This window comes from Psammomys obesus, unplaced genomic scaffold, assembly GCF_907164565.1.
Source record: "Psammomys obesus unplaced genomic scaffold, mPsaObe1.curated_primary_1811, whole genome shotgun sequence".
NCBI lineage: Eukaryota > Metazoa > Chordata > Mammalia > Rodentia > Muridae > Psammomys > Psammomys obesus.
The window spans coordinates 755,307-766,171 of record NW_026588752.1 but is presented as its reverse complement, the minus strand read 5'-3'; the positions used below and the strand labels follow the sequence as shown (position 1 = coordinate 766,171).

General features: G+C 43.9%; 1 protein-coding gene across 1 annotated transcript in view; it reads left to right on the top strand.

Annotated features, from left to right (window-relative positions):
- Positions 1-3,872: 3,872 nt before the first annotated feature.
- Positions 3,873-10,865, top strand: part of Abat (4-aminobutyrate aminotransferase) — a 49,683-nt gene continuing 42,690 nt past the window's right edge. Inside the window, exons 1-4 of the mRNA XM_055604467.1 lie at positions 3,873-3,986; positions 4,772-4,869; positions 8,440-8,469; positions 9,077-9,194. Coding sequence (XP_055460442.1) covers positions 3,917-3,986; positions 4,772-4,869; positions 8,440-8,469; positions 9,077-9,194 — 316 coding nt within the window. The 5' untranslated portion in view covers positions 3,873-3,916. The remainder of the gene's footprint in view (positions 3,987-4,771; positions 4,870-8,439; positions 8,470-9,076; positions 9,195-10,865) is intronic.

The following is a 10,865-nucleotide window of genomic DNA, read 5'->3' as shown; positions in this document are numbered from 1 at the left end:
CATGTCTGTCCTTTGTTCGTTTCTATGTTTACTCATCCATTGATGAACACTGGATTATGCTAGCCTCTTGGCTATGGCGAACAATGGTGCAGTGAGCATATGAAATAGTGTATTCAAGTCTTGTTTTCAATTTCCTTGTTGCATAATGTCTGAGTGGAATCTGTTACTTGGCAATTCCGTTTAATTTCTTGAGGAACTCATAGACTTTTGTTGTTGTCTTTAATTAGAGTCTCTCAATGGAAGCCAAGCTGGACTTAGTCTCCCTGAGTGCTAAGATGACAGGTGAGAACAGCTATGCCCTCGTTAGGAACTGTTAATCCCACCAGCGAAGAATAAGACTGCTACCACAATTTTGAGCCAAATCTGAAGCAAGCTTTAATTAGATACTGGCCAGGATGATGGACTCTGCCAGGTCCATTCCAGAGTTCCCAGGAAATGGTGACAAGTCACATTTTTCGGAGGCTTATAAAGATGGATCCATCAGGCTGCGTATTTCCCACCAGGTCCAATCTGAGGCAAGCACACACCGTGTGGTATTTTCTGCCTGCATGCCTCCCACCCACATCCAATCAGGGGCAAGCATACATCCTGGCGTACCTCCTGCCTACAAACCTCTCCTACATGTGATCAAGAACATCCTATGCAGTTGGGTCAAACAGACTTGTTTAGGGGAGTGAAAGCATGTGACCTATTATGGAAGCATAAACAAGGGCCTCCAGCATCCCAGAAGGGCCTGTCCTTGGGTGACTGGCTTACAGATTAGAGGCATTTTTGCTTTATGGTTCTCTTAGGCACAATAATTAAAACTGAAAATATAACCTTGGCTCTCACAGAACCTATAATTCTGAGCTGACAAGATGGCTTAACCAGTAAAGGCACTTGCAACAAAACCTGAGAATCTAAACTCAGTTGCCGAGACCCATATTGTGGAAGGAGAGAACTGACTTTTAGAGTTTGTCCTCCGACCTCTACATTTCTGTATGTGCGTGCCACGCATGGGGGAGGAGGAGGATTTTTTAGGAAGAAGCCATAATTCTTTTATTCATTTATTGATTGAGATAGGGTCTTGCTATATAGTAGCCCTTGCTGGCCCTAAACTCCATAATCCTGCCACAGTGTATTAGTTATTTTTCTATTGCTATGATAAAACACCATGACCAAGGTCACTTAGAGAAGGATGGGTTTATCTGAGCCTGCAATTCCAGAGTCCATCACCATGGAGGTGGGAGACAGCAGGCAGGCGTGGCTGGAGCAGCAAACTGACACCTCGTATCCCGGGGCATGAAACAGAGAGCAATTGGAAATGGTGTGATGTTAAACTGTCAAAGGCTGCTTCCAGTGGCATACTTCTCCCAACAAGTCCACACCTCCTAAACCTCCCTAAACAGTGCCACCAACTGGGAACTGAGTGTTCAAATACAGAACCTGTGGGCACATTCTCATTTAAAGCCTCACAGAGGGGCTCTGTCCAGTTCTGGGATTACAGATGTGTGCATCATATAAGGGCAGAACCCAGATGTTCGAGCATCCATGCCAACATCAAGACTCAGGGCCGTGGAGCTATTCCCTGGCCTGCTCTAGCTTCTCTCCCATAAAGGAGTTCCACAATAAGCCTATTGCATGCTAAGGGTAACTCTGTGGTGAATGCATGTCCTCTGCTACTCTCGGGAAATCTGGTGGCAGCTAGGGAGCCTAGTGTCCTAGAAATGTCTCTCTGCCGGCAGCCAGAATAGCCACTGTGCTTGGGGTCCGCTCCAGCAAATCCCTCCCCTCCCAGACTGGCCTTGCACTCAGGGTCCTGCTGTATCAGCCTCCCAAAAGGTGAGATTGCGGGTGCACTGCCATGCCCGGCCTCTGCTTTTGTGTTATGTGAAGTTCATTGCTGACAGTGAACTGGAAACCTTTTACATGCGTACCTTGCCCGGTTATTTTAAGAAGTTAATGACAGGATGAATAAAGCAGCCTAGTACATTGAATTCTCCCCTTCTCTGATCATAGTCCCTCTGCCAAAGAATTCTGAGCATGTTTTACCCATTTTTCTTCCTCCTATGCCCAAATGATTCAAGTGCCTTGCCTATAAGAGCTGCTTAATTAACTCTTGTTGATTGAATTAGTAGGCAAGAAAGTGAGTGAACAGGGACTCTTCTGATTGTTTAAAAATATACCGTTGAGAATGAATGGCTGATGGAGATTGTTCTGTTAAGAAGTGAGCCTCAGCAGCAGGGCACCAGAACGTCACACATCACTAGGACATGTTTTCCAAAGTGACTTGTCACTGAAAGTGCACGGGTGTGACACTTTTTGGGCTATTCAAACATTAACGCTCACTCTTGCATTCTCAAAAACATATTATTTATTTTTTCATTAAAATTAGATTAATTTCATTTTATTTTATGTTTGAGTGTTTTGCCAACATGTGCTACATATGTGCTCGTTGCCTGAAGACCTTAGATCCCGTGGCAGCAGATCCCGTGGAACAAGTTACCAGCAGTTGTGAACTCCCATGTCAGTGCTGGGAACTGAACCCAGGTCCTCTGCCCGACGATCCTGCTGAGCCATCTCTCCAGCCCTTCAAAAACATATTTAAAGGGAAACACTTGAACTATGTGAAATCTCAGTGCTCTGAGACAAACGGCCTTAAATGAGAGGCGGCGACTGCCTTTTCTACATAGTTACTCTGCTGCTGAATTAATGGCTTGCCTTGAGTTGGATATATTAGAATCAACTTTTTAAAAACTAATTAAATTGTCAAGAGAAGAATATGCTTTCTAAGTTAATTCGTGGTCACAGTTTAAAGCCTATTGTTTTCTCTCTACTTTTTTCTCTTATGAAAGGAAATAAAATGGAGTCTCTAAATCACTTCCTTTTTGAGACAGGATCTCACAGTGTAGCCTCTGGCTGGCCTGGAATTCACGATGGAGAGTAGGCCCCAACTCACAGAGGTCTGCCCACCCCTTCCTCCTAAGCTCTGGGATTAAAGTCATGAGCTGCCATTCTCAGCCTTGAATTACACTGGCTTTTCATTTGTTCAAGCCCTGTATCTACTGTGGCTAGGTTAACTGAATTAATTAGCCTCTTACAAGTAAACCACCGTTTGGGGGTCAGGAAGTCCCATGACCAATGTGGTCAGTCCTGAGAGTGGCCCTTCTCAGATCTGAAATGGGGGGAGGATATTTACTGGACAACTGAGCAGACAGTATACTTTGGAGCACTTCAGCCCACACTCACAGGACAGCCTTCCCACTCAAGAAGTGTTGAGAACTCAGCACAGTGAGCTCCGGAATGGACCCCCCGGAGACAAAAGATACGTTGCACAGAATCTACTACTGCCCAGTGTCCATCAAGAACTCCATCCACAAACAATAAAACTACTCCAGCTACTGCTGGCAAGTAAAACAAAGGTGGCTAGTCTGCAAAGAAACTTCTACACTTGCTTGCAAAGGTATTGTTCAGGTAGGAACTCCTTCCCCTTATTCCTCATGTTTCCTTTTGCACAGGGGGACATCCTTGAAGGCAACACCACTAGCTTTCTTCATTTACAGAAGGGACTTAGATGTGCTACTTCACCCAAATTTTTTCATGGATTTAGAGCTCAAACTCAGGTCCTCGTGTTGCATAGCAAGGACTTTGCCAATTGAACCATTTCTCTGAGCCTCTGTTTTTCCATCTAGAAAGTGGTATGCTCATCCTGTCTGGAATGTGGAAGATGGAAAAAAAAAAAAAACATGTAAATTAAAGTGTATATTCAGTACAAAATATATTTGATTAAAGAGAGTATTCTGCATACAGCAAAGGAATTTATGTGTCCTAAGGTTTAGATTGCAGTGGTGTGTTCCCCATGGGTGTAAGTCTGTGTTCTTGGTCTCTTTCAGGACAGCAGCAAGTGAAAGGCGTCCTCTTTCTGAAGAAGGGAGTCATGGCCTTCTTGTTAGTCACCCGACGGCTGACCTTTAGCTCCCAGAGAAACCTCTGCCTCTTTGCATCTGGTAAGCCCTCCAAGGTCCTCAAGAGACATGGTGTTTATGGTCAGAGTCCTTGAGGGTAGAAGGATCTGCTGGCTTCTTTTCTAGCGTTCTTTGGTGAGACTGTCTCCATTGTTACCCACTTCATCACCCTTGACCACAGGGGACAATTCTCAAGTAGGAAGGGTGTAGAGCCACTCTGCTCAGGATTGGTAGCCTCTAAGCCTGAAGGACACAGAAAGGAGGCCTCAGTGTTGTGGTTAGTGCCAAGGAGCAAAGAAAACCACAGAAGTGAGTCTGGGGCAGCGAGTGTACCTAAGGGGCAGGGTGCGGCCTCACATGTTAGGAGCTGGGTACGCTAGGTCCACATTTTCTTTCTCTGTGAGATCGGGGTGCTGAGGAGATGACTCATCAGGTAAGCACATCTGCTGCTCACACAGTACCCACACACTCAGCTCACAACCACCTGTAACTCTAGCAAGCACATACACACGTACCTGTAAGCAAAGATAAGTTTAAGAAGTGAAATGACTGCACAGGATGGAACAGAAAGCTGGGGCAGCTCATCTTGCTGCCTTGGAATGGGAGCATGCCTGCTTTCCTACAACTTCACTGGCCCTGACTTTTCCCTTTTGGAATCTTCATTGTTCTTGCAGTGTCTAGATTTGTTCACATGCGCTATTCTGGGGTGGCCTTGTCAGAACAAAGCTGAGCTCCCAGGACCACCTGTTTAGGACTGAGGCATCAGCTGGGGCTGATCCTCCCTGTAACTTGTCACCAGGGGTTCCCATTTGTCTTCTGTCTTATAGGATCCAGATACATCAGTCAAGCTGCTGCCAAAGTTGACTTTGAATTTGATTATGATGGGCCACTGATGAAGACAGAAGTCCCAGGGCCTAGATCTCAGGTGAGTCAACCACACCTGAGGCAAAGACCCAGGAGGCAGGTATACAGGCAGCTTCGGGGCACTTTCAGAGCCTCTACTAGAAAACAAACCAGGCTATTGTGGAGGCTTCAAGAGTGTCTCGTGTCTGCTGTGATGAGGATGTTGCCTAACAGCCAGTCACAGACTGGAATGTGTGGCATCCAGATTGCTCCTGCATTTAGGGCTAGCCAGAAGTTAGGTAGGGAGGTGGCCTTGTGGGAGCCATCTGCAGGCCTAAGGGGTGTCTGGCTGTCAGCTGCTGTCTTCAGTGACTTGCTTTGCTCCATGGGTCACTGGTCCTTCAGCTGGTCACACTAGGCTTGTTCTGCTCTTGCTGTAAATCTGTAGAGATGAAAGCTCCATCCTGACTCTCAAGTTCTCCCACCTGTTCTATTGGCTAAAGCAAGTTGCATGGCTCACTGTCAGTCCAGAGTTAAGGGCTGAAGCCAAAGGCCCAAGTGATACCAGAAGTTACAGCATAGGGCCTGGGCATCAAAGACCTGTGGCTGGCTTTGATCTTGAAAGACTAAGATAAATCTAACATAAAGAAGGCAATCTGCACACGTGATAACGAAGCAAAATGTGGGACTAACTTGGGAAAGAAGGGAAAGGAGCCAGAGTCAGGCAGAGGACATGGGGCAGGGAATAAAAGACAGAAACGATGAAAAACAAGCGTGCTGTGATGAAATTCATTACTTTGTATTCTAACCCAATTGAAATAAGATGAGTTCTTCAGGCCTGGTTTGAAGATGGTCAAGCTGGGCTTGGTGGATCATGCCTGTAATCCCAGCACCTGGAAGGTAGAAGCAGATGAAGCAGAAGTTCAGGGTCATTCTCTGCTATGTAAAGAGTTCAAGGCCAGCCTGGGACATCTGGGAGGCTCTCTCCATAAGACAAATAAGAGCAGTTGCCTTCTTGGCAAGAGATACGGTATAAGCCCTCCAATGCTTTGGGGTTGTTTGTTTGTTTGTTTGTTTGTTTTCTCTCTCTCAGATTTATCACATTTTTTTCCACAGTGAGATGCTGTCTTTATTTACTGTAAAAAGATCATGCCTTTGCTAGATGAGGTCAGAAAGATTTATCTTAATGTATGTGTTTATATTTCTTTTGAATGCTTTTTTTTTTGTCAAACAGAAGGAAAGAACTTTTATGTATATTTCTTTTGGGGTAGATTCTAATTTAATAGAGAAATGCCTAGAATAACTTTTCATTTTTTTTTTTTTGAGACAAGGTTTCTCACACAGAGAACCTTGTAGAAGCAGGGCTTGTTTCTACACAAGCCCTGGGTGTCCTGGAACTCACTCTGTAGACCAGGCTGGCCTCAAATTCATAGAGATCTGCCTGTTTTTGCCTCCCAAATGCTGGAATTAAAGGGGTGAGCCACCACCAGCCAGCACCTTTTCATACTTTTGTTGTTAATATTATTTTATATTTGTGTGGAAATATGTACCATCAAAATGCTAACAGCTCAAATTTCTTTTATGCTCAATGATTTTGGAGGCTAAGATGTTGTTAATATCAAAGCAACTGGTTTTCTGTTCCTAGTTCCTGTTTGGAATTGGGGAGAGTGAATTGTAATCAGAAGTGATTCTTTGTTGAGCCAATTAATATTGTCAGCTGATTTTGCCCCTGGTTCCTGATAAGGGAGTTACATCTTTTTTTTTTTTTAATTTTTAAATCTCAATTTTATTTACATAGCAAAGATAAACCATATTATCAAGTCCTCTTTGTTAAAGTCTTTAAGTTTGATGAAAGGAACATTCACATTTCCCATTTTTTTTTAAGTTAGCACTAAGGATAGGAAATCAAATTGGTGTTTACTTTGCATATAGATCCACAAGAAAAACAGATTTGCATGAAGCACAATAAATTTGCCAAGCCATTTCAATCAAAATCAAATGCGAAGAAACTGGATGTCAAATTCCAGAAAATAAGACCTGACAGCAGAACAAGGAAAGATTTCAAAAGCCTGTGTAGGAAAACACCTCAGACATGTTTCTTACCATGAGATCAGAGGGCTCAAAAGGTGGTCAAAAGCAACTAAATGATATATGATGAATAAGTAAGAGCACTCTTGACTGTCATTACTCAATAAATGAGGGTTAAAATTTGGAATTCAAAGTAAGTGGTCATGGAGAAAATTTTCTAAATGAAATAGAGGTAAAAGTAGAATTTGAAGCTGACCCTTTGATAAGATTTAGCCAAGCAAAAACAAGAAAAAGGGGCTTTCTACATGGAAGTAATATTATGAGCGAGGTCACAAAATAGTCATCTCATGGATGAGGTGTTGTTGATTGAATAAATAAATAAATAAATTAGAATAAAAATGGAGGCAAAGCACTGCATTCAATGACCAGGACATCACAGGTGGACATTAAGCTGTAGTGGCCATAAGGCAACAAGTATAATTACAAAACTAATGGAGGAATGAAGTCTAAAAAATGAAAGAGAAGAATGTGGGAGGCCAGGATGGGAGTTACATCTTTTCTTTTCTCTCTCTTAGTGATAGAGTTCAAGCTTCAAATGCAGGGCCTTGTGCATACTCGTCAAATGCTTTACCACTAAGCTTTGGTTAATAATTTTATGTGTGTGGGTGTTTTGTTTTTTGTTTTTTGTTTTTTTGCTGCATATAAGGCTATGTACCATGTGCTTTCAATGCCTATGGTAGCTGGAAGCAGTGTTTGGATCCCTTGAACTGGAGTTACAGACAGTTATGAATTGCCATATGGATGCTGGGAATTGAACCTGGTTCACTGCTCTTAACTTCTGAGTCATTGCTTCAACGTGACTGGGCTTTTAAAAATGAGGACATGGGCTGGCACATTTGGCTGATACAGGCACCAGCTACGAAGCCCGATGACTCGGGAGTGAGTCTCAGTAACCCATCTGGTGGAAGGAAAAGCTAGCTTCTGCAAGTTGTTCTCTGACCTTCACACGTGCAATGTGGTGGATATAGACCCACCCACAAACAAAATAAAATAAATAAAAATGTAAAATAAAATGAGGGCTAGTGATGGAGAGCACTTTCCCAGCACAGACATACCTGGGTTCTATCCCCAGCACCACAAAAAAGGAGAAGAAAAGGAAAGAATCCCTTATTTTTTTTTATATCAAATGCCTTCAGCATGAATTTTTTTATTGCATACATACTTCCAGACTGGGTGTGGTGGCACAAAAACCCTTAATCCCAGAACTCTAAAAAAAGAGGTGGCGTGGCTTTGTAAGTTTGAGGACAACCTAGTCTACTTACTGAGATCTAGGCAATTAGACCTATCTCTGAAAAATAAATTTTACTTCCTTTTCTTTTTCAGGTACTTAAATCTGAATCTCTAATCTGTCTATTATAATTGCCACCTACTGTGTTGTGGTGTAGATTTTTATCAATTGTTTATATTAAGTAATTTAAACTATTTATAATATTGACTAATAGTCTACTAAGTTCTTGACATCAGAATAGAAAACAAAGCCTCAAGAACTGGGAGAACATAGGAGACATTTGAGCTGTGGCAGGAGCTCATCGCATGTGGCTGATGCTTTTGTTCTTGCCTGCAGGAGTTAATGAGACAGCTGAACACAATCCAAGTAAGTGGGTGCAAGGTGGCTCCTTGTACTGTTTCTTTTTTTGGTGTTTTTATTTATGTGTGTATGTCTGTATGTGTATGTGCATATGTGTAGTTGCCCGTGGCGGCCAGAAGAGGGGTTCAGATCCCCCTGGAGCCAGAGCTGCAGACAGATGTGAGCCACCTCACATGAGTGCTCAGAACCGAACATGGGTTCCCCGCATGAACAATACAGCCCTTAACCACTGAGCCAGCTCTCCAGCCCCTGTTTTTATTTCTTAATTTCTATTTGTCTCTAGTTTTCTTAGTGGCTTCTCTGTGGCTTACCACATATTCTTTAGTTTGTCAAAGCTTGCTTCTGAGTTATTGCTCAACCTTTTTTGTTGTGATAAACAAACCAGACATAAATTTTCACAAAATACAAGACCATGGCTTCATGAACAAATTTAAAACAATCCACTTGTGGCGTTTCTCCCAGAGAAAGACACAGAAGCTTGCCAGCACCCACAGATTCCCATGTGGTATAGAACAAACAGGATGCAGTCTGTTTCCACAGTTCAAGCTTATTCCTAAAAGACTAGGCATCTGAGGAGGAGTAGCAAGCCTGAACCAGTTTCCTCTCTCCCAAGAACGCAGAGGCCGTGCACTTTTTCTGCAACTATGAAGAGAGCCGAGGTAATTACCTAGTGGATGTGGATGGCAACCGCATGCTGGACCTGTATTCTCAGATCTCCTCTGTCCCCATCGGTAAGACTTGGACAGTCGCCTCTCGCTCCCTCTTTGTCATAGCCGTTGGGCTTTAGAGGTTTGTTCTCAGTGTTTTACCAGCCTCCCTCCCAAGGGTAAGGGAGTGAACAAGTAATGGTGGGGAGAACATGATTAGACACTGTTTTGTTGTTGCTAGGAGGTTTTCTTGTAATTTTAAGTATGTGGGTATTTTGCTTACATGTATGTATAATACCTGTATGCAGTACCTGTAGAGGCCTGGAGAGGGTATTACATCTCCAGGACCTGGAGTTACAGATGCTTGTGAGCCTCCATGTGGATGCTGGAAATAAAACCAGCCTCAGTAAGAGTAGGCAGTGCTCTTAACTGCTGAGCCATCTTTCCAGTCCCCAGACATTGTTCATGTTATTTTTAATTATGTGTATGTATGTATATGTATGCACACACACATATGTAAGTGCAGGTACCCATGGAATCCCTGGAGATGGAGTCTCAGATGGTTGTGAACTATCTAATCTGAGTGTTGGAAACTGAACTTGGATCTTCTGCAAGGACAGGAAGTGCTCATAACCACTGGGCCACAGCTCCAGCCCATTAGACACTTTTCCCAGGTTTGGTAGACAGATTGTGATTGCAGTCTTTTTCAGGTGATCAGATCCTTGAATAGTTCCAGCACTCAAAGTGAGGGAAGCGGGGATAGGAGATCCATCAGTAACTCCGAGCAAAAGAAGTCCTTACGTTTATATACTCCAGGGTAGGAGTGGCTGAGCTGAAGGAGAGAATGGTCTCTGAGTTTAGCAGGTTAGTGAAGGAGCTAGATGACACATAAGGCCGTGATTTAGGAACCTGGCCTCCTTTCCCCACCATCCTTGGCTGTTTGATGCTGGTTGCTAAGGTACTCAACAGGTGCAGCCCCTGTGGTCTAACACAGATGGGGCCTTCTCTCCTTTCCTCCTCTGAATGCCGTCAGGTGAGTGTGTATCCCTTTCCCTATTTTGTGGCTAGGTGAAGAAAGTTCGATGAGGTAAACTTGCAGAACAATCATACTTCAGTGGAGCTGTCTAGATTGGGTTTCCTAGGTGAGCCTGAGGTGAGAGTTTGTCAAGTAATCTACAGAGGGAATGCCCTGGATTAGAAGAGAAGGCAAGGAAAAGCATTCAACAAGAGAAGATCAAAAGGATGAGATCTCTGCTAGAACCACAACCTGCTCTCACAAGAGACTGCATTGCCAGATTGAGACAGAGCACACACCACCCACCGCCCACCCACTGCCAGGGGAGGCCCGGCCCAGCACAGCGGTCTCTGGGCATGGAAGGCAGTTTCCAGAGGAGGAGGCAGCTGGAGCCATTACCAGCCAACACAGACAGCAGCTGGCATATGGGATGATCTGCCCAGACTTGGGCTCACCTCAGCCACGAGCATAACACAGACAATGGCACAGACAGGGTTAATTTGGAAATGAGGTAACTGTTATTGCAGCTTGGATGGTTAATGTCCCTATGGTTGATGGACGCCCAGCTGTGTTCAGGGGCCTATGGGCTATGCCTGTCCCTTCAGAGATGATACTGCTTTTCTGCTGAAGAGGAGACAGCCTGGTTGTGGTGATCTGTGTTTACAGCTCCCTACCTTACCTGTTGTTTGGTTTTGTGTGTGTGTGTGTGTGTGTGTGTGTGTGTGTGTGTGTGTGTGTGT